This window comes from Maniola jurtina, chromosome 22, assembly GCF_905333055.1.
Source record: "Maniola jurtina chromosome 22, ilManJurt1.1, whole genome shotgun sequence".
Lineage (NCBI taxonomy): Eukaryota > Metazoa > Arthropoda > Insecta > Lepidoptera > Nymphalidae > Maniola > Maniola jurtina.
The window spans coordinates 4,984,129-5,009,735 of record NC_060050.1 but is presented as its reverse complement, the minus strand read 5'-3'; the positions used below and the strand labels follow the sequence as shown (position 1 = coordinate 5,009,735).

General features: G+C 35.3%; 1 protein-coding gene across 2 annotated transcripts in view; it reads right to left on the bottom strand.

Annotated features, from left to right (window-relative positions):
• The window catches only part of LOC123876686 (neuronal PAS domain-containing protein 4B-like), a 176,487-nt gene that overhangs the window by 3,803 nt on the left and 147,077 nt on the right, over positions 1-25,607 (bottom strand). For both annotated transcript variants that reach the window (XM_045922981.1, XM_045922982.1), the window contains exon 9: positions 11,976-12,129. In XM_045922981.1, coding sequence (XP_045778937.1) covers positions 11,976-12,129 — 154 coding nt within the window. The remainder of the gene's footprint in view (positions 1-11,975; positions 12,130-25,607) is intronic.

The following is a 25,607-nucleotide window of genomic DNA, read 5'->3' as shown; positions in this document are numbered from 1 at the left end:
CCTGGAAAATCAAAGAGTTGAACCCACAAAACCTCAGGCTACGGCCATGGACTAGAATCTATTATGGTGGTAGTCTTGACTTATCAGACGAGCCACAATTAGCTCCCCGTGTCTCTTGATTTAGCGGTCCTGGAAGATGCATTTAACTGGAGTCTGGACCAAAGAAAGGTAATTATGTACTTAAAAACAAGCTATATTTATTCAAATGACTTAGTAGTAGTCGATTTTGTTTACTGTATGTAACAAACCTCTTATTCGTATGCAGTTATGTAGACAGGTCATACCTAGGTACTAAAAAAGAACCATTGTAAACAATACCTATACCTAGATGTACGTTTTATTGTTACAATACTGGTAATTGACGCCATCGCTAAAGTATTAAATTTGTAAGTCCCAATGTAACCTTTAAGTTAACTCAAGCTTTGAGGTAACCTTTTGTAGATAGTGGATTCAGGGAAATGTCACATACTTGGACTGAAGTCCTGGACTTGACGTACAGTTGTAAACAAAAGTACTTAACTAATTTGATTTCAGACTTTTCATTTTATTTGTGTGCATAGTTCTGTAAAGAATGGCCCGATTTTAGTGTAATTCTTTTGTCTATCCAGTTGTTTAGCTACCTCATATGTTGGTTATAACAAGCAGTAATAGCATAGCGCCTGGTTAAGACGTCGACGTCTTATTCAAGGGGTCGGGGCTGAACACCGGGTACGCAGCACTAATTTTTCGGAGTTATGTGCGTTTTAAACAAATATCAAATAAGTTTTAAATAATTGTTTTTTAACGGTGAAAAAAACATTGAGAGGTAACAACAATTATGATCCTGATCCTTTATGGCATATTATTGTAAATTGAAAACTTGAAAAGAGCAACCGCCGAGTTTCTTGGTGGTTCTTCTCGGTAGGAACGGCATTCCGAACCAGTGGTAGATTAATTTGACAATTTAAAAGCGCTTGTAAAAGTTTAATTCAACAAAAATATTTAGAATTTGAATTTGATACCTGTCTTTAAAGCAAGACGGAATATGCACCGAATCTAGGCAAATGCGTCCCAACTTAGGCCATATGTACCCTAATCACTTCCCATCAGATGTGATCGTGGTGAGGCGTGCGCCTATTACCTACTTATAGTGAATCAAAAAAATCTAAAGCTCCAGTCCGCGACTGTACCTACATCAAAGTTTAAATATAGGTATTTTGGACGACGACAAATCGCTTAGCATTCGCGAAGATAACCGAGAATCAAAGGGTAAGGGGATAAGCAGCCGCTTACACACGTTCCGCATAATGAACTTGACCTTCCAACTACCAAGGGCTTCTAAATCTAATCGTATAATATAGTCTGAGGGCTGGTGGGAACATTTGTAGAAGTGACTTCACACAAGCTCTACTAGCCTGATGCCCACGATTTACAGGCGTGGATTCAGGTCTCAGATGTCTTTGATTTTCCGGGATAATAAGACGTAGCCTATGTCACTTCCCAGGTCTTCAACTATAGCCATGCAAAAAATCATATCGATCCGTTGCCCCGTTGCGGCCTGATTGAAGGACAAACCAACAAGCAAACAAAAAAACAGTAATATTGTAGGTAAGTGCCCTACATCTAACACACACACACACAAGATATTACTGTATTGTTATGGAAGAGTGGTGTCTTCCGACACAGAGGTAGTTCTCCTACCTCTAAAAGAAGGCTCCAACCTCCTACAGATGTTTGTTATAATAACATAATTAAGTTACCGAAAATAAACAATTTAGATTTTTTTGAATTTTGAATCTTAATAAGTACTTACTTAGTAAGTACCTACATAGTATCAAGTATCAAATCCTTCTAATCGTAGAACTAATATAGTCTGAGGACTGCGTGAAATTTTGTAGAGGTGACTTCACTAAAGCTCAATGTACATATGTAATGTACATACTTACCTAATTCCTACACTACGTCTACTAACTAGGCGGAAAGACGACATCAAACGAGTCACAGGAAGCCGCTAGATCCAGGTATCAATAGACCGCGGCGGCGTGTGGAACTGCAACTTAGTTACTAAAAAAACTATCAACACTTTAATCATTAACTAGGTTTTACCTGCAACTTTGCCCGCGTAGTTTAAGGCTTTTTAGGGATATCGTGGGTAACTTCAAAATCGTTTCTTTGTTGGGGTCTGCGTTAAAGAAATAACCTAACGCGCAAAATCTTAAGCTTCTAGACCTGAGCTTCAATTTTTCTTTCAATATTTTGGTACCTACATATCACTGATACCTACCTATTATCTATATTTGTTAACCATTATTCTATCTACTTATACAGGGTGTTTGGTAATTAGTATATAATGACGACACGTACCCATGCTACTTTGATCTGATAAATACAAAATTAAAAAAAAAAATATGACCAAGTTTTCATGCCCTTAATGTGCCATTTAGCCATTTTGCTATCTACTTATACTATAAATAAACTTTTACTATATAGTAAAAGTTTATTTATAAACTAGCTGATGCCCGCAGCTTCGCCCGCGTGGATTGGTCAGATCCCCTGCAGCATCAGGATTGAGGAGTTGGAATCCAATTTTTTTATGAAACAATGTCACAAAGTTCCTCTATCGATTAAAAAAAAAATTACGCAAATCGGTTCAGAAATCTCGGAGATTTCGGTGTACATAGGTAGAAAAACACAACTCCCTTTTCGAAAGTCGGTTAAAAAAGTAGCCTATTTTACGCCCTGGTCAATCCTCTACTTGTCTGTGAAAATCCCGTCAAAATCGGTTCAGCCGTTCCAAAGATTAGCCTTTTCAAACAGACAGACAGACAGACAGACAGACAGACAGACAGACAGACAGACAAAAATTTTAAAAACGTGTGATTCAGTGTTGGTATCGTTCAAATAACCATGAGGTAGTTATTTCGAAATTACAGACAGACACTCCAATTTTATTTAAGTATTAGTATAGATGGTTGTGTAGTGTAATGTAAAAGTTTTCAGCACTTAAGTAGGTAGGTACGTACGTAACTTGTACCTATATCTATATTAGAAAATGTACTGAGGCTTGTAGTAATACGTGTAGTATAATTAGGGTCCATTTGCCTCAACAACAAGTGCCAACCTTTGCCCCTTAACTCTACCTAGTAGATATAACCGGAATAGTGTTAGATATTTTAGCAAGGGACTTCTACAGTTTTACACACCACGGTCACGGTAATATTATCTATTCAGTATTCTAACTCGGCCGTTTCTTTGAAATAAATACCTACAGCTGCGCGGTACGTAAACATGCGGTAGGGCTGCCCGCCTCCAGCAGTTTAATTACATTTGCCTACTTTGTGTTTCCATCTAGTTTTGTGATTGTAAATATACTTTTTTATATAAACAAATAAAATACTTTGTGAATTGCATAGGAAATGTTCAACAAAATGCGTGTTGTTTTTTGATTGGTAGATTTAATTAAAAACTATGTTTATGATTGAATAACAAATCGGTCTTATACATTTGAGACCGAAAAATATTTGCGCCTCGACTGAGACGTAGGAAATTAAACGAACGTTAGGAATTATTAAATTTTAAAGTTTAAAAAATCCCCATTCTAGTATAAAGCTTTTAATCAAAAATTGTTTTGGGTGACATGGACAAGATGGAGAAAATGGAATATCTTTTCCTTGGTTATAGATACCTGCAGTTACTTTACAATTTATATACATGGTTTTAAATGAAGTTCGGAATATTTTCTCCATTTTTTGCATATTTTTCATAAAATAATCGCTGGGTACAATCAAAAAAGTTTGCGAATTAATCTTATTGTAGTCCCGGTACCTGAAATACCGACATTCTGAGCTGAAATTGTGGCTTCTTTGATCGGGTTTCACATACAACGAAAAAATCGCGTGGTAATTGTTAGAAAAACAAAACACCGCCCGTTCGTCACTGTGGCACAGTCGCGACTGTCTGCGTGTCGAGCGCCTGCCGACATCGAGGTGCGTAGGTATAGCTTGCATTTCGCCCGTTTGTATGAAGTTGGAATACTGTATACATACCATTACCGTGCCACGGTCTTGTGCTGCCTGAATCCAGTGGCTCCCTGTGACTCGTTTGATGTCGTCCGTCCATCTAGTGGGGGAATTTCCAAGACTGCACTTTCCGATGCGTTAAGTAATTAGCTCATTAAGAGATTAGCTCATTAGGAAATCACTTCATTAAGGGATAACATCATTAACAGATTAGCTCATTAAGTAAGGGCCACCTTAAGGTCCTAGACCTATTTAAAAATGTAGGTAAGAATGCAGAAAATATTGCATTTTCTTACCTTGGTATTAAGAACCCAATCAGTACGTAGATAGGTAGGTAGGTATATAAGTTGGTACCCTGTTTTGAAATGCTAAGTAATACCAGTGAAGAACTTATTCGGTATTTTTATGGTTCCATACTTCAAAAGGAAAAACGGAACCCTTATAGGATCACTTTGTTGTCTGTCTGTCTGTCTATCTGTCCGTCGTCGGTCCATCTGTCCGTCTGTCGTGTCAGTCAAGAAAAACTATAGGGTATTTCTCGTTGACCTAGAATTATGAAATTCGACTGGTAGGTAGGTCTTATAGCACAAGTAAAAGAAAAAATCCGAAAACTGTGAATTTGTGGTTAAATGACTAAAAAAAATAATTAAAATGTGTTTCAATTTTCAAAGTAAGATAATAATATACCAAGTGGGGTATCATATGAAAGGACTTACTTGTTTTTATGCATAATAGTCATTAGTCTGGTATATCGTGCAAAATGTCGAAAAAATACTCGAATACGGAACCTTCGGTGCGCGAGTCTGACTCGCACTTGGCCGGTTTTTTTAATAGCCCTGCAATGATAGCCAGGCTCGTTATGCATAACACAGGTAATGGAATAAAATCCGGATTCGTTGCCAATTTGTGCGTTCGCATCGGCATAACGCATAAATCTCCCCGACATGACGTAGGCGGCCGACATGTTGACAATTTGCTGTCTGCTCCCATTGATCTACGAAACTTAAGATATATCTGCCCATCTTCTACTTCTAAGTCCTGTAACCTTATCTGTCTACGGTACCTACCAAAAAAACACCAGGTTGTTGTAAACAGGATTGTTTACAACAACAAATATTTAAAAAATCTGTAAAAATTTGCTAAAAAATGTTTTTGGTCTTGAGTTCTTAAACATGATCTTTTGTTTTGTTAACGTTTTTTTCGGTCTTTTACATATAGTTATAAGTTCATGTTGGTATGTGTCGTGTTATTTTTAAGAGTTCACATAGTCAGTATTGACAAAATTTCCAAAAAAAAAGTAAAAAAAAAAATAGTAGACGAGCGACGCTTACGTCCATATTCACTTGTGAACGTGCCCTAGTGTGAACTGTGAATCCATTTCTACGAGGCTTTGATGTATATTTAAGCGCTAAGGTCTCCATATCTTTGGTTTTTAATATCAATGTCTAGTCTATATATTATTGTGGTTCAGATAGGTAGGCACCCATAACATGTTCTTAGTTCTTATGGATTTATAAAGACATTACGACTTGTACGGCTATCCGTAATAAAACTGCCTCTATAAAGGTTATACGGACATAAATAAGTTGCGTACTTACGAACATACAATAAATAGAAACTAAGCTTCGAGAATAAGGCATACTTTTAAGTAGTGGGAACTGGGAACTTTGCCTATCCATGGGACGCACTTGCAGATTTTGCAAACGCTTTGAAATTAGATTACAATGGATACTACAAAAATCGAATAGGTGCCTGACTAAATTCTTCTGAACAGGGTCTAACTTTATCATTTTGATAAACTTTTCAATTTTGGGACTTTGACAAGCAGGTAATAGTTGGGAATCATAGGAAAGAAACTACGTTGAAATTGTTGAATCAGCTATAGGGTAAAAAGAGATAAAACTAAAAGGCGAAAGTGTTTTAACTTAGTACTGAAGTCTTCTACCAAATCAGACCTTAGCCTTTTAGAAAGTTAGGTAGGTACCTTTAGTTTCAGAAATAGACGTTCAGACTTAAAGAGTAAAGTATGAGAGTCGTTATGTAAGAGCATAGATATACCTACACATGAAACGTGACAAATGACGCAATCTTGCTAACAATGCGACCGAGCTTGCGAGCAGATTATATTGTATCGAGCTTAAAAATGTGACGTAAACTATAAACTGAAAGCGGTTAAACTTGCAATCACTTTAGAAGTGGAATACTCATGTCTGGGTTAACAACTGCCTCCCAATTTGATGGCTAAGAATTGTTTTACAGGGTAGTCCATGAAATATAATTCATTAAAAAAAATTCCAACGAATTGAGAACCTCCTCCTTTTTTTGAAGTTGGTTAAAATAGAGTTTCTTTCGTTTCCCAAATTCGTTCGGTATTCAGTTCGATTTAAAAACAAAGTTAACGGAATTAAAGGGAATAAAATATTAAAAGAATGTTAGCGTGACTAACATTCCCTTTTCCCCTCCATCTAAGCGCTAAGCTTTTTAGAAAACCACTCTGCAAAAAGGGCTTATCGGTTTTATTAAAAAACTAAGTCCAGGGAATTTAATCAGCTCCTAACATATACCACATATAAAAGCTCAGTGTTTATATTCTGTTATCAATTTAAATGTAAATAGGTATGAAGAGAAAAACTTATCTCAACAAAAAATACAATGTACTTGCCTACTACTACCTAAGTACTTACTTAAACATTTTTATAGTTTAACATATAAGTAGGTACTTATAGCTACAGGTTTGTAATATGGTTTCTCTACTTTACCAGTGCAAGGAAATCTAGATCTGCTTGGTGGTCGCTAGGCCACGCTTACATCTGTAAGTTTTACTCACGTAAGTAGGTAGCTTACGTAATCAACTTACGACTTTACTCAAACTCAAACAGAAAGTCATTCATCAAGTCGAGTCATTTATTCAAAGTAGGTACTATTGTACTCGTTTGATTGTCAGAATTGTTAGATTGTAAGATGATATAGTGGTGATAAATAATTACGTACCTAAACTTAAAACTGAAGCTATGAGGGTCCAAACTAGCCGAGGTCTAATGTAAACACTCTTAAAAGTAGTTTATTGTATCTACATTCTTACAACTTAAGTACTTATGTTGAAAAATTTACTTGCGTAAGTAAAACTTGCAAGTGTAATCGCGGCCTAATCTTGAGCAATAAGTTTATAACTTAGGCTTTACGATTAAAAGTCTAGAACTCGCCCTTTGAGCTTGTTGATTGTTTAGGTCACTCGAGTCACCCACTCGTTCTGATATTAATTTAGATTTACTATCTACGCGCCTACTGACGATTAATTTGAGGTCTTAGTACCCTTAGTCACAGTATAATGAGCTTGTTTAGAATTATCTGCTAAATTAATAGTTGTAGCATTAGCTGCGGGCTTTGTGGTGATAAATTTAAATGGCTTTAGGGGTACAATTACAATGTGTGTTTTGCGAATCGATGCCTAGACTTCTCTGCTTTGAAGTTAAATCACATCGCGTAAAAGTACTTACTTCCAAAGTACGTAGGTACCTATGTATAGGATTGCTTTATTGACTTAGGATATTCGGATACTCTTGTCACTGGTTTCAATACATTGATTTTCCTCTCTTGAATTTCTGATTTCTTGATTCTTTTGATTAAGTACGATACCAAAACCTTGTTATCTTCTTTCTGTTTTTTTTTTCTTTCTTTCATACAATATGACGGATGAAGAAAAGGATGAGCACAGTTACATTATTGATAAGTAAGAATCCAATAGTTAATCGGGAAAGTTGACCTGTGCAATAGTTGAAATTCAGATATCTTCTGAGGTGTTAAAGGTACCTACCTACGAAAGCCTATTCAAATGCATAGTGCTTGCGTAAAAATTTTATACTTTTGTGCTGCGTTCTAAAGAATTATTAAAAGAGAAGCAATAGAAATAGAAATGAACTTTCCAAAGTGCTTTTGATTCGTCTAGTGAACCTACCACTGCTGGTTCGAACACAGATGCCTAACCACATGAGTACACCCGGGAGTATCTATATTTATAAAGGAAATCATCTCGCGATAGTTTAAACGCTAAAACAAAAAAAAAAGGTTCGAAAAGCCCTTTGAAATCGTGCGACTAATCTTAGGCACTAACTTACACGTAATTAGATACCTAAACTTTGTGAGACAGAATAGAAAAAATACGAACACCTACCGGTGAAACAAAGTATGAAGTAAATTACTATTAAGTAAACTAAATAAAATCTTCCTCACCAATCTCAAAACATTATACAAAGGTTAATAAAAGGCTTGTTGCTCTTATTATTTAGTCAATTGCAAAAGTGAGGCGAAACGCTAGGCAATATACAAACAAGATAGCCGTAGCATTCCACGGGATCAGGTGTTTTGGTGCATTTTCGCGCTATAAAATATTGCTGGGAGTAAATTCCATCGATCAACCGCGGTGCTTGGTGCTTGTTAAACACCGTTTCTCACATCACAATGGCTGCGCGGGCATATTTCAAAACATCCCGATAGTACATCGGATCGCTGGCTCCGCGCTTCATAAATCAACCCCCGTACAATATTTATTCGTCGCAACCATTGAGTTAAGTAGGTAGAGGAAAGCAATCCTCTTCTTCTTCCAGCCCTTATCCCATGCTACGTGGGGTCGGCACAACATGTCTTCCTCTTCCACTCTCTTCTGTCATCCATCAACGTATCATCCACCCTTTTTATACGCATATCCTCTTTCACGCAATCCATCCTTTTATTTGGTCGTCCTCTTCTCTTTTTTCCTTCCACATGCATATTTAACATTCTTCTATTGGTATGACTCTCTTCCCTCAACTTCTTATAATCCATACTTCAAAATTATAAATGCGAAAGTGTGTCTGACTGTATGTCTGCTATCTTTTCACGGCCCAACTTACTAGTTTAACCGACTTTGATGAAATTTAGCTTACATCCCGAGGACGAACTCAGGCTGCCTTATACGTGGCATACATATTTCAAGTGCATAAGGAACAATTTGTATTTATAATGTGACGTAACATATTTAAAGTGCATAAGAAATAGTTTGTATAAAGAAATAGTATTGTGGGGTAATTTCGTGATTGTAGCACAAACTAAGTTTTCCTTATGAGCTTTTAAGTGTTATTGTAGCTTTTGGTGGGTCTCTTTTATTACCTTTTACATTATTCTAAGAGTTGCGTCATACTATAATATATTAAACCAAATCAATTTTCAGAAAGTTCAAGCGGGTGTAATGGCAATAGACTTTATTGAATGACAAAAAGCACGATTTTTATGTACACCTAGTACACCAATCAAGATGTGGCCACTTTATAACAGACTCTAGTAATAAGGCAACTCTATGGTCAAACCCTTTACTATGAGTTTAACGATAGCACTATGCGGAGTGTGAGGCCAGCGAGCTGTGTTAATACACGGCAAACTGTCCAGGTATGAAGATAAATGAATTCATTCTTGGTACTAGCATGTGCTGTTTTCCTGGTATTTATTTTGAGTGGTGTTATTCTAACCCAGTTTTGACAGGCTGCCTGCATGGGCCGTATTGTACAATTTACAATGCAAACACACCAGTCTGTTGTATAATATGTTTGCTTTTATATAGCAAACTATTTCATGCCCGCGACTTTTTACAAAAACTCGTAGGAACTTTTAGATTTGCTGGGATTAAAAGCATCCTATGTGCTTCTCCTGAATTTGCTATCTTTCTATTTTTAACCCCCGACCCAAAAAGAGGGCTGTTATAAGTTTGACGTGTGTATCTGTGTATCTGTCTGTGGCATCATAGCTCCTAAACTAATGAACCGATTTTAATTTAGTTTTTTTGTTTGAAAGATGGCTTGATCGAGAGTGTTCTTAGCTATAATTCAAGAAAATCGGTCAGTTGTTTGAAAGTTATTTACTTTTTAGAGAGTTTTGTTTTGGGGGTTTTTTAATTTTGAATTTATGTTATTTTGTTTTTTAATTAATACAAATCGTGAGGTAACTTCCTGTATACGTAAGTTATGTGTGAAACATAGAGTTTTTAGTTATTCTTAGTTATAAGCTTTAACCAATGGGTTCTGAACCAATGGTAAGAGAGTGCGGCCGTCATCTTACACTGATCTCTCAATAAGGAAGTAAGTGACCGTTCTAAGTTATGGCGGCCGTTCTTCATACTTGGCCCTAACTGGAACTATTAAGTATTCTAATAGAGTGGCTTTAAAGCCAATTAGCAAAGACTACTCCACATACTTGGCCACACTCTCCGCATACTTGGCTAAGTGTGGTCACTTGTCAGCACACTCGCCTCGTGGGACATGGTTTTTAAAATGTTTGTCTGTCTGCTCGTTTGGGCTATTCGAAAATCTTTTTTCATGATTAGAATAGAAAATTCGAATTCGAAACGGCTGAACTTATCTTGATTTGACTTTTGCAGCCAGATAGAGGACTATAGGTATGTGAGGTGTGCGGAAGCGGACGAAGTGTCATCGCTGGTAATCACTAAATATGTTAATGGGCAGTGATATTATAGTGATATATAATAGCTATGTTAAAACGTAGTACCTACACAGGCACTTAGAATTATATCTTACGAATCATGAGTTATGATGATTCGAGTACCTGATAGAGAATTAGTTTATGATTTAACCAGTCCTCTGTTTTTTTCTCTGACCTTTTAAGATTTCAAATTCATTTCACATGAGCGCGCTTAAATAATTGCAAAGATGAAGTGATTTTACCCTTGATCGCTAGATTGCGGTGGTTTTGACGTATTAATGGCCAATAAGAGATTCCGAGGGAAAGGGCGATTACGCTCGTTGTTTTGACTTTCATGATTTAGCTCTGGTAATTTAGTGCTCTGTAAGTGAGATGTTACTTGTAAAATTGCTATGGGTTATTTATTACTTAAGGGTTAATCTGTGCTCTGTAGGCTTAGTATAAGTACAGAGTAAGGAAATATTACATACAGAGGTTCGATGAAGCTGACTAAACAGAGCAATCGTGCAGGACGAAGGTGCGAGCCAAACTGGCCTTCTTAGTTAGGGTCATATTATATATGTTAAAGGGTCATCGTGGTCGTCATTTACTACGAGATCAAAGGTGTCAGACTACTGTGTCTCTCTTTATAGTTTATACTGTGGTATGAAACTGAAAAAAAAAATCTTGTGAAATTGAAACTTCGACTTTAAATCAAGAAGTTTTGGGTTCATTTTACTATGAAGTACCTACTCGAACTCTATCAACTTTGTTGAGATGTAGGTAAAAACGTAGTAATGTAGGGCGATCTTAGGTACAAGTACACAAGTTTTTATTTAATTTAAAGACTAAAGTTTATTTTGAGCTAAATTATTATGTGCAAAATGTTGCTCAAAGTCAGGTACCTAATATAAATCTGAACTTAATAAGGGAACAATAAATTGAGGGTATGTTAATTGATCATTATATTAGTGTCATGCTGTCAACATTAATCTGAGTCAAAATGTTAATGCCGCCTTAATACTGAAATGTACATGAACTAAACCTATAAAGTACTCACTTGAAATTTAAACGAAAATAAATGTGTTTTATCTTAATGATATCTAATACGACACTTTATAATGTTGTATATCTGTATTAATACATATGTAAGTATTTATTTAACTAAATTTAGTTATTTTTAACCCCCAACCCAAAAAGAGGGGTGTTATAAGTTTGACGAGTGTATCTATCTGTCTGTGGCATCGTAGCTCCTAAACTAAAGAACTGATTTTAATTTAGTTTTTTTTGTATGAAAGATGGCTTGATCGAAAGTGTTCTTAGCTATAATCCAAGAAAATCGGTCCAGCCGTTTGAAAGTTATCAGCTCTTTTCTAGTTACTGTAACCTTCACTTGTCGGTGGTGTTATAAAATTTTAATTTACACTTGTTACCTTACTGTTCTGACTGCGTTACTATTATATTATATACAGTAATATTATATTATACACAGTCTTACATTAATAGTCTTTCGAGCTGGATATACTTTACCTTAACACCTGGTTAGTGCACACAATGACCGGTCGTTGCGAGTTCTCCAGGTTGTCCTTCAGTTGCAATACTGCGTGGACCCAGAGGAACTGTCCACACCGTCGCTGTAGCCGAAGTAACGCGATACATGACCGCTCTTGTTCTGACTGCGTTACTGTGAACAAAAATATTGAGTTAACAGTCAACGAATTGATATCAGACGATTGTGAATACAATCCATACTAATATTATAAATGCGAAAGTGTGTCTGTCTGTCTGTCTATCTGTCTGTCTGTCTGTCTGTCTGCTACGCTTTCACGGCTCAACCGCTGAACCGATTTTAATGAAATTTTGTACAGACTTAGGATACATTCCGGGAAAGGACATAGGCTACTTTTTATCCCGGACATTTTTAACAGTTCCCGCGGGATTCCTAAGTACTCATCCGCCTGATTGATTCGTATGAAATTTGGTACCGAGGTAGCTTGCGTCCCTGTGTTTGACATAGGCAACTTTTCATCCCGGAAAATCAAACAGTTCCCACGGGATCTTTAAAAACCTAAATCCACGCGGACGAAGTCGCGGGCATCCTCTAGTACAATATAATATTATACTCCGTATGAATTTTTATAAAAAAAAAAATAGCCAGTTTTGAAACAAAAATAGAAATTTTGCGATAGTAAGAATTACCTATTTGTTAGATATATTACAAGTAGGTAATCTAATTGTAACGATCTAAGACAGAAAATTACAACCGTCAATCCATACTTAATATTATAAATGCGAAAGTGTGTCTGTTTTTCTTTCTATCTATCTGCTAGCTTTTCACGGCTTAAAGATTTTGATGAAAGGTACAGAGTTAGCTTTCATTACGGGCACGGTCATAGGCTACTTTTTATCCCGGAAAATCAAAGTGTTCCCACAGGATTCTTATAGATCTATCCGTTAAACCAATGTATATGTTTGGTATGGAGATAGCTTGCGTCCCGGAAATTGACAAAGGCAACTTTTTATCCCGGAAAAGCAAAAAGTTCCCACGGAATTTTTAAAAACCTTAATCCACGCGGATGAAGTCGCGGGCATGATCTAGTGTTTTATATAATGATAAATAATAACATCATTTCGACCGAATTTTTGCCACGGCATCTAATCTCCATGAAAATTATTACCATCCATACAGAAGAGTAGTGCACAAATGTTTACGTAAACAATGATAGATAGTCATAATACCTACCTACCTACTTATAAAATACCTTCACTCGTACTTACTATTTGTAATATGTAAATATTTGTAATTTTATTAGAAAAAGAAATTATTATTATTTAAAAGGTAAGTAATCGGGAATAATTTAATTTTTGTCGTAGAGCGGAGAGCCACAAGCGCGTTGATGTCTTTTCATGGACAAAATCGAGTAAGCTTTTCTATTCTTAACTACTGCGTATTTTTAACCCCCGACCCAAAAAGAGGGGTGTTATAAGTTTGAAGTGTGTATCTGTGTATCTGTCTGTGGCATTGTAGCTCCTAAACTAATGAACCGATTTCAATTTAGTTTTTTTTGTTTGAAGGGTGGCTTGATCGAGAGTGTTTTAGCTATAATTCAAGAAAATCGGTTCAGCCGTTTGAAAGTTATCAGCTCTTTTCTAGTAACTGTAACCTTCACTTGTCGGAGGTGTTATAAATTTTTAATTTACACTTGTTGTTACTACTATCTAAGTATTTTTATTGTAAATCCTTGAGGTATTTACTTTAAAAAAAGTTTAGTAAACCTCATGGTTACGAAATACGAATATAAAATACGCATGTATGAACGTATAAACCTAAATTGATAAGTAAGGTACAACAGACGTGCAAAGACGGTTCATAATGAAGAAACTTCAATTCTTTTATTTATCTTTACTAATAGTAGGTAAGTAATCTCTATGTATGACTTTACTGTAACAATTCAAATAGTTTTAATAATAGTTGAATTACGCTACAAAATCATAAAAGATATATGATACCAGACATATTAACACTTAATCGATACTGAATTACTATATAATTGAATGAGACTATTATGAGATCATTGGTAATAAACGGATTATCGTCTTGAGACAACGCTTCCTAATAAGATTTTGATTGAGAACAAAACGACTTAAGTTAAATAAGGCAAATTTATCATTTTAAACTGTAATACAAGCTAATAAAGTTTCAATTTATTCGTGCAACTTTTCTGAACACACTCAGAATTGATTTTCTATTTACAACTTTAAGCCACATAGCAATAAAGTAACAATTTGTTTGTCGTGGATTTGTATCACAAAGAATCAAGTCTTGATTACTTTATCCAGAAAAGGCAGGATTGTTAGTCTTGTGTAGACAGTTCATAGGTATGTGACTTTTATAAAGTTGATTGCAAAGGTTGTCTTCTAAAAAATGACAAGAATCTCTTAGGGATCTCTACATTTTTTTAAATGAGAATGATTTAGCACGGATGTTTGTCATAATATTTGCCTAAAGGTACTCATATTATTATTGGGTATGGTTAGTAGGTAAGTTTCAAGTTTACCGAAAACTTTATATACCTTAAACTTAAACGCTAAGGCCAGTCGCACGCTGGTGTTGGAAAGGTTCTGAGGTCCAAAAAATAACAATGTAAAGAACCGAGGATCATCCAGTACCTAAAGAAGGTCCTGGACATTGCTATCAAACCACGAGGGAGAAGAAACCCCAAAACCCTTAACATCTCACTAACGACAGCCCAGGACAAAATATCCTGTGGTGGTCATGATGCACCTTGTGTGTGATGAAGACTGTATCTCCTGGTTGTGGTAATTTCACTGTCACTTAATGAAACACACGTAAACACAACTAAGTAAATATATATTGAGTACTACTTTGACCGACACGCAGAGAGGCTTGGCTCTCCACACCCCCGTCGCCTCGCACGCCCTGGTTCAGTGCAGGTGCACTAAACACGATGTTTTTGATACAAGGAGCTCCATCCCAAATTAAAATGGTACAAAAGTAAGAAGAAAAATAACAAGTGTAAATTAAAAATTAATTAAAAAGTGAAGGTTACAGTAACTAGAAAAGAGCTGATAACTTTCAAACGGCTGAACCGATTTTCTTGGATTATAGCTAAGAACACTCTCGATCATGCTTCCTTTAAAACAAAAAACAAAAACTAAATTAAAATCGGTTCATTAGTTTAGGAGCTACGATGCCACAGACAGATACACAGATACACACGTCAAACTTATAACACCCCTCTTTTTGGGTCGGGGGTTAAAAATGATACAGAATCCTCATAGCAGAATTCTAACTTTGCTGATATTATTATTTTTTAGGTTTAGGTCAATGCCAACTAAGTCGCGTATATGGCAGACGATTCAAGTGTCTGTCATTTAATATTGATCCATTAAAAGATAAGCAGTCAACTTTGAAATATCGCTTCGCTTTAAGTTTCCCTACAATTTAAAGGTTATGCTAATTTTGTTGTGTAATTAAATCACGCAATGTTTATTACTTAGTATTAAAATATGAAAATTTTATGTTCCGTTTGCGTCTTAAATCATTTACCTTCAACTTGTAGCCATAAAGCAAAATATTTGCACGCAAGCGCGAAAAATAATTATTATTTTCCTAGTTGTAGTTGATAACCTATTAACATGAAATAAATTCTTTGTCTATTTTATAAAGGCTAAACTACACAGTGGGTAGTCGTAAGACTGGGCACCATCGCATGCACGTCTAACCACTCTCTGTAGCAGCCATAGTATAAAATGTAACAGGTAAATTGTATATCGGAATACAAATAGATTGTATGTTTGGTTGTCCGTAACTAGGTATGTTTTTAAAACGAGATTTTTAAATATAAATACACCGCAACGACACTATTTTTTAATCTTATTTTTTTTAAATACCTCTTAAACGAGGGAATTAAAACCCAAAACAAGTGTAAATTAAAAAATTATAACACCCACGACAAGTGATGGTTACAGTAACTAGAAAAGAGCTGATAACTTTCAAACGGCTGAACCGATTTTCTTAGATTATAGCTAAGAACACTCTCGATCCACCTTGCAAACAAAAAAAAAAACGAAATTAAAATCGGTTCATTAGTTTAGGAGCTACGATGCCACAGACAGATACACAGATACACACGTCAAACTTATAACGCCGCTCTTTTTGAGTCGGGGGTTAAAGATAAATCTTAACCCTTTAAAAATTACTAAATTCAAGACAAACTTTCCGACTTAGTGGCTAAGGATAATGTGCTAATCGAATATAGCCTTTTAGCGAATTAATTTAACTCTAATTATTATTATTTACAGCTATACACGCTTCCTCATGAAACCAGCTAAGTTAAAGCAAGCAGACGTAAGATTTATTTATTTCCAAATGTATAATCACCATCTAAATCAATAGGCTTAATGAGAAATTATTAAAATCACCGTTTAATACCTCATATACATAAATTAGTGAAGCAAATAAGCGTTTAACGAGCTTTCAACTTCAGTTCATGTTCCGATTGTCGCATGAAACCGTACTACAATAAATATGGAGTGTACAGCGATCCAAGCATTTTCACATGCATCCATTTTCAGACTTTAATCCAAGCGATTAAAGTTCAATTTACAATGAACTCCTACAATGTTACCGCACGTGTATAGGCTTTATTTCGTGTTAATATAAAGTTCATTTTACATCACAGCATTAATTGGTTCATCGTATACATTCATAGACATTAATCCATTGACATAAAGTGTATTTTACAATGATATATTTACATTATTTCGTTATAATTTTATAGTCTTTATGTATAACGCAATAAGGTGTGTTTTATAAAACGAAGACGTTTTGTGTTTTCGTCGGAGACTGTACGCACAGAGGTCACAATTAAATATGCAATCTATTAGGTCTCCAGGACATCCGTGTGGGTATCATTGGACCTTCAATTACTATTATTATTTGTACTTATACATTAATTAATTAAAAAGCGAAATCATTAGCCGTAAATATCTGTTGATTTATCGGTTACGTCTGGTGGTTGTGTGGTCTACGTCAATTGGTCCGCAGAGGTACCTATACTTACTTAATTAATTGAATGGAACCATACGTTTTTTGTTGACTATATATTATCATAAAACTTTAAAGGAATTAATGTCTTTTATAATTTTATTGGTATTTAAGGGTAGGGGAAAGAAGCAGAATAACATGATGTTTAACATCTAAAAACCTATAACTACGCCCGCTTCAACTTTTGAAAGAAGTAAGAGAGTAAAAAAGATCATTCAGTGAGAATATTTGAAGAGGAAATAAATAATATAATAATGCCTAAGTGAGAATAGAACTGAGATAAAAAATAAATTACCTATTTATTACTAGAAGATCATGCTACGATACTTCGTTAGTATCTTTGAAAATACTGTGGGTGCCTTCTTTTTTTCTCTAATAAAAAGTAGCCTATATCCGTTTGCAGGATGCGAGATATCTTTGTACTTAGGTAGAAAATTCCTGCAAATTCATCCACGTGGATAGCTCTTTTAAAAATCTCTTGGGAACTCTGATTTCTGGCTAAGCAGATGGGTTATGAAATGTTAGCAGACAGACAGACACACTTTCGCATTTGTAATGCCGAGGGTGACTGCATAAATTTTCTGCACGTTTCAAAAGCTTAAACAGAACTTTTATACCTACCTAAGTTACGCAAAACTTTCGACAGTATAGTTCCCACGAACCCAGATTTAAATCTTTAATCTTACTCGTATAAGTCATAACGCGTGAGTTTTCCTGCATAACTTCAACACAAAAGCTTTGCCTGCGTTGCTTTCTGCTTTACTTCCTATTACATTCATATATCCATACAAATATCATAGCGTAAATACATACAGTAAGGCGACAACTTTGATGTGAACACCAATGAGCCGGTGTTACGTAGCACCAACATAGTAGTAGTTGTAGTAGTAGTATAAAGCTTTAAACACAGTAAATGTACCTAAGTATATGTACTTTGAAAATATAGGTACACAGGCTACATCTTTAGGCTGTGCTTATTTATAAATGCTAATTTAAAAAAGGATTATCTGTTTGTCTATCTTTTATAGCTCATCCACTGAACTACCTGATCTTGATATTTGGCGAAGTGAATAATATGGTAGTTGTAGAACGGACACAGAACTTTCAATTTCGGCAAATCAATGCAAAATTCCAAGACTGATTGCGGAGTATGACGTATTGAACTACGTACGCCTACATTTACTAGTACATACATACATACATTTACATACATAGTATTTGCTGCCAAAAATTAATGTCCAGGTAGGTAGATACAACACAAATAAAAAGACTTCCGACTTTAAGAGTCATAGACATACCGCAAGCACGTAGGTGTGAACGGATTTACGAGTATAAATGCTATAATACCTATGTTATCTCAAGCTAATAATTATTACTGGCATTCCCACGAAACATGCCAATATCTGATTGCTCTGCACAATAAATCCGCCGTGACAGTTAATAGTCAAAGAATGACATTAAAAGCAAATATCGGTTAATCTAAGTACCTATTTTAGTACCTATAATGTCTTGTTACATTAGCGCACGTTTAGCGTATTTGCACCGTTTAGTTATGGTATATTACCGTAAAAATAGTGTGTACCGTAAAAACCGTGTACCGTAAAAAGTAGTGTTACCGTAAAAAAACCGGAAGTGGTTATATCGGAACCGAATTCGGAACCGGAGTTTTTTCTTTGGTTTATCGGAACCGAAACCGAAATCTGAGGCGGAAGCAGAAGAGTGTTAAGGACAGGTCTAAGAAAATTAAATTACACAGTATACACATTATTCATCAGTTATATTCTTATTCAAAAAATAATAAGGGTAATAAAGGTGGGTGTAGGTATACCTGGGTGTTGAAAATAAAAAACACCGAATCGAAAATCGAATTTAAAATCTTGAACAGTTATAGGTAGGTACCTACTAGTAGTGAAGTTATAACCAGCATTAGCATATTCGACCTCCGATATAACTTTCGATTAAAATTTATCGGGACCGAATGTGCAAAATCAGTCGAAATCGAACCTCCGTAACATCGCTATAATACATAGTGAGGAAACATGGGCATTTTTTAGGGATAAAACTTTTATATACTTAAGGTATTGCGCCTGTATTGTTTGATAAAATAATCTAAGGCTCCACGTTGGCATTTGCCGGTGGTCCTGAAATATAGATCATAATATTCGAGTGAATAAAATTTCCGAAAAAAAAACAAGTCGTTAAATTTTACTTACTATTAAATTTTATAGCATGACCAAAATTTTGAGTATAAAAATATCGAATATTCGGTGCATTTACGATTATGAAAACAATAACAGAGCTCTATAACTTTTAAATGCCCGTCATTTCCACTTATGGGCTATGGCCTACGAAAGAATGACATAAAATAAAAATAACAAACAAAATACGTTCAACATAGTTCAAGTTAAGGTCAGCGCACACGAGCGGGCCCTTGTCGACGCGATTATCGAATTATTCGTATGATGACTTCAACTAGCGTACGATGCATGCATGGCCGAATGGGCATATTTTGTATAACACTAACTTTACAATGCATTTACTATTAAAATTAACGTTGCATATTAAACTTTATTACATTGCATTAAGGATGTGCGTACGTGTGTAGAGATGAATGAAGTTTGTGAAGAGTAATAAGGGTTAATGCCGGACGGTTATTTGTGCAATCTTGAATGTTGGTTTTAGAGTTGATAGCGTAAGAGCCCATGGAGTATTTCGGTAGAGATATTTAATACGTTGCAAAACTCTCAAAAAAATAAATAAAATAGGTTTAACTTTAGATTATATTAGAATATTAATATTATAAGTAATTGTTGTTAAGGATGTTGCAATTTAAATAGCAACAGGTAAAATAGTTGTAATAAAAACAAAACGCTGAAATATTAGAGTAAAATTGTTTTTCTGCCGCTTGGTACATTTTAATGCTGTTAAATTACACCCATGAATTTAGAATTTTCTCGTCTTTCATTAATTGACACCCCCACGACGATAAAATAGCAAAAAAAATTTTTGGAGACCTCCACTTTTTTTGATATAACATCCGTTTGGTCAATTTTTTATATAAAATATAGCCTATGTCGACGACGAATCAATTGACACCTCATTCATTAAAATCAGTCCAGTAGTTGAGGCACTGCGGTGGAACATACAGAATCTGGATACGAACATACATACATAGACTGCTAAAATCATAACCCTTCCTTTTGGCTTTGCTGCAGTCGGGTAAAAAAGGTTATCGATGAGTGAGATTCAACTTTTATCAATTACCTCATACTTACTTGGCAGGCTCTTACAGTATAATGAGAAGAGATTGACGACTGCTATGATTGTGGTCGTCTACGGCAACTAGTGTGCTTATCCCGAGAGCTTGTTATATCTATGTGTGTATAACTTTAGTCCAAGTGGATTTTGCTTTACGCATTCTCAACGTTCTACCTACGCGCGCTGGCAAATAAATAAATCCATACTAATATTATAAATGCGAAAGTGTGTCTGTCTGTCTGTCTGTCTGCTACGTTTTCACGGCCCAACCGCTGAACCAATTTTGATGAGGTACAGACTTGGGATACATCCCGGGGAAGGACATAGGCTACTTTTTATCCCGGAAAATCAAAGTGTTCCTACGGGATTTAAAAAACCGAAATCCACGCGGGCGAAGCCGCGGGCATCCTCTAGTTTGAAATAAATAACCAATAATAAATAATGATTAATATTCATGGAATACTCACAGCATAATCTGGATTTAGCATTCATTACTTCTTCAATTGCTTTTGTACATGGCATAATATTGTATATCGAATCTTTGAAAAGAGCAACCGCCGAGTTTCATGCTGGTTCTTCTCGGTAGGAAAGGCATTCCGAACCAGTGGTAGATACTTTTGACGATTCAAAAGAACTTGTAAATTGATTAAAAATATTGTGATTTTTTTTTTTGATTTTTTTTTTTGAATTAATTATTTAACTTTTCGCTCGTTTGAGCGTAATCTTTTATAATAGGTGGACATACTTTTACTTTTATTCTTCATAATTTATTTTTAATTTGTGCTTATGTTTATTTGATTAATCCGCTTACATAGGTAAAGTCTGTTCATTAATACAGTGTTAGTTAAAATATGTTAGTGAACAGACTTTACTATTCAAATCGATCCTAATCCAATTGATAGTTTCTAAGTTTTGCAGCGTCGCACGATGGTTCTAATATTACGTACCTAAGTATACAATCCGTCGTGCTAAATTAATCCAATGTTTTTAAGGAAGAACGTCTTCACATTTCACACCCTTGTCATGTTCGAAAGTGTTCCAATTTGGAGTCACGACAAAACATTCGAATTTCGAACGTGTTATTTTCGTAAAACAATAGAGCATAGAGCGCAGAGTGTAGGTATTACGTATGTTTGCAGGGTTATGGTAGAATTAGTGGGCTTATTCTGGGTACATTTTGATCCCATCGCTCACGTGCGGCCACGGTTCACACACGACCGTCACGCGTGCTAATGTGTCACCACACTTTCTCTTCATCGCAAAGGGTTATTTGTAGTTTCTATTGTTATAGGTTATCTGTGCCGACATGTGTCAAATTCATGTGACAATTATATTTTGATATGTTTATTTTGTCTGACGGTAGTTTGTAAAAGTAAACAGATACTTTATGAATACCACGTAATGGTGGATTTACACATTCGCATCGGGCTAAATGAAAGGCGAGACGGGACATGAGATGACATAACATTCGTCTGACGTCTCCGGTCTCATCTCGTCTTCGCGTAGTGTTAAAGTTATGCGCAATTGAAGCGTTGTTAGTCAATAGTAAGTAATAAGACGTGACAGGATGTGAGGGCGAATTAGTAAATGCACGGTTACGATAAATTCTTTGACATTGTAAATTTAATAACGTAACGACGTATCACCGTAGATTGAAATAAAAGGCAATTTGTACAAAAGTATGCATTTTTATTTAAATTATTATTAGAGGGCGAAAAGTCAAGAAAACTCAGCTTCGTATTCATTTTACCACCTCAGGTCTTTCAGCATCAAATTTAGGCAAATAGAAGCTCTTCAGATGAAGCTCTGAAGCTTCTGGTAACAGATAAATAATTGGCTCGATACCGCATGGCACCTGGCGGGTCTCAGATTGTCGCAGGTTTAAATTTTCGTGATAAACTTAGAATATTTACTATATTGTAAAATATATCAGAAGCTAGTCAGAGGCATATTAGAGACAATTAACTATACCTATAAGGCTCTTCATTAATCAATGTCTTCAGTGGCAGTTGACATACTAAGTATTCGTGGGAAATGATAGAACATTAAAATTTTGTCTAATCAATTTGTCATTCACCCAATCACCGTTTAATTTATTCAGATAATTATGAAGTTATAAATTAATAGCTTCATGAAATAATCATAGGTTGTAATGGTGATCGCACACTACGATCGAGCCGCACGTGCCGCAAAAATCCGCACCTGAGTATTTTATTTTAAGTAACTAGCTACATAGCTACATAGGTAGCAAGTACCTATCTACCTAGGTAGTAGTAAATCTAACTAACTAGGTACTAAGTAGGTAAGTAGTTATTTATTCTTGTCCAAGATTGTAGTTTACCGGGAAGTACACTATAGGTTTGATGAGCAGTCAGCGAGTAAAATCTTTTACTGCGCTTTGAACTAGAAAACTATTTTTTACAGCAGTTCTAGACTCAGACATTAATATTGAAAAAAAAGTTCAGCTCGAGAAAAAAGGCTTTGACAACGAACAAAAATAAAGAGTGAGCGCACAAAGCACACAGTTCTGAAAAAGCAAGCTGTGATGCGAATCGTATAAAACATAAATTTCCATATATGAAAAAATACACGCTAAATAATTGAGATCCTTCTACTTTTTGGAAGTTGGTTATGTGTCAAGATGTGCGGCTGGTTCGTAAATGTGCGATCACAACGTCTTAAAGTTATCAATCAGTAATATTAGTTGAGCCGTTTGAAAGCTATAAATTTATTAGCGTTTGTAATTTGCCTCAGAGATTGACAGGTGTCAGGTAGGTACGTAATATGTACCTATGATTTGCGCGCGCGCCGATATGATTTGAACTGTTATGAGAATGTCAATGGTTGGAAAAGACGTTTAATAAACAAATAACTATAAAATTATCTTGGTTCACTTTAATCAGCTACGCATCAAATTGGGAAGACCAATTTTTGTACCTGAAAAAAGAATAGGGATTTTGTTTGTACCGGAACTATATATAACGGTTTCCTGAAACTTCTGCGCTTCTCTACGATTTACTGTGTGACAGCCAATAAGTAAGGAGGTACGTAGTCAAATTGAAAAACCTTTTCGCAATATTGACTAAGTAAACAGTGAATCAAACAAAGTCCTGTAAGAAGACCTGTTATTTCCAATGTAAATAATCGTAAAACTATATAGCCAACGACGTTTATGTATCTTTTAGGTATATTCTGTGCCTACTACGTACTAGCTAGACGGGTCACTCCAAACAAAAAATTTTGCGGACTGCAACTCGTTTTGGCTGATGTCCAGTAGGTCCAGTGTCATACCTGCTAATACTGTTAGATTCATAGAACACGATTTTTGTTTTAAATAGCCATTCTATGGGTATTAATTTAGTTCAATGTAGACAGCAGCTGAGGTCGACAAAAAAGTGTGAAAATATTGACTCAATACATGCATACGTAAACTTGAAATCTTTCTAATAAAAACTTATATCATTTTTTTTTCATTCTATTTAACGACATAGAAAAAGACGGAGATAGACCAAGCTGTAATGTGATACCTACCTAATATAATAAATTTTTACAATACATTTTATTTCTTAAAATATCGCAGAACAAATCCGTCAAACAATAGGAATAATATTTTATTATACCGTTATTTCGTAATGCGATCGGGAGATTTCGCTAACGGGCGGAACGTTGCAGAATTTAACATTTTACTGGGCACATTTAGAAATGTTAAAACGGTTATAAAATATCGTGGGAAACCAGGTTTTGCGGGCTATTGAATCTGCTGGAGAACGTATTGATCTGTTCTGATTTAAGATGTACACTAATTAGGTAGCTCTACCTACCTGCCTAAAGGTTGCCTGGTAGAGATTGCTCCAAGCAATAAGGCCGCCTTTGCACACAATTGTTTTTTCTGTTTTCTTTTTTCTGTGTTGTGTTCAATATTAAATAAATAACTAAAATAAATAAAGGTCTATTTAGCTCAACAAAATAAATATTAAAATAAAAATACAATTGATATGAAGACAAAATAAACTTATTAAGGACAACGTACACTAATTAAGGTGTATATGTACACTTTGCATTTTTAACCTGCGTAAGCTGAGCGTGAACGAATGGATGCCTGTAAGTGACCACAATACTCGTATAGTATATTGCATTTAGGCTTATCAGACTTTCTATTAGGTAGACAAAAAGACATCAAATGGGTCGTAGGGGATCGCTGGATTTAGATTTTAGACGGCGCAAGACTGTGGCATGTGGAAGTCCCTACAATCCACATAATATTATATTCAGCAGTGGACGTATATCGTTTGACAATGATGATGATAAAATCATAAATAAATACTTTTCTATAGGTATCTGGTAATATAAACAGACAAGGAAAACATATTTTAGCCGCCATGATATGCGGCACCTTCGAAGTATATGAGTTGACACTTAAAAATAACAAGTGACTAACTATTTTACTCAAAAAAAAACAAAACAATACTAATTTGACAGTTACTGTCAATCAGTTTAAAAACCTTTTAACATTTAAAACAGATATGATCGACACACCTATTCCTAGTGGGTCCTTTCTCTGATCTATTTATAGGTATGTGGTTACTAAAGATCCGTATTTAGGTAACCTTCGAACAAGAAATACTTAAAGGCGAAGTTAACAGTTCCAGGTATCGACTAAACGATTGACATCTTGCCTTTACCATTCTTTTTTCTGCGTACTATTTCTAATAGGGCAAGGTTGAGAGCAGTAAAAGTTGAACTTATGTTGTTCGCACATTTGGATGGATCCGCACAGGTCTAAAGTCACGCAGTTTTAGCTGCATTTCAACCTTCATGGCATGAAGCCTTCAAGCTAGTACGTTTGTATGAGATGCTTGCACGAATAAAGGCTTAGTCAGATGACGTGCAAGGGTAACGAAATTAGAATTACAAGATACCGTATGAAGTCAGATTCTCGCTGATACCTTTGCGCTCGGCAGTATGACGTGCTTCATGTCGTATGTTATATTGTCGTATGCGCGTGCGGTTGGTCCCTAATGTGCGTTGAACTTTATAATCTTTGCATAGGCTATATTTTATTGTGAAAAAAGGAATAATGAAGCTTTCTTTTGGTGAAAAATTTTCAAAATCGGTTCAGTGAGTCCAGATATTACATCCAACAAACTTTACAAACTTTACCTCTTCATAATATTAGTATAGATACCTATAGATTACATGTATAATTATTTATTTATCTATATAAAATAGTTACTGCAGCCAGTTAGGTACAATACTTTTCCAGAGTCCAGTGTTCTAAATGTTTTCAAAACCCAAGCTCTTTGGATTAGTAGCCTTACCACATAATAAAGCAC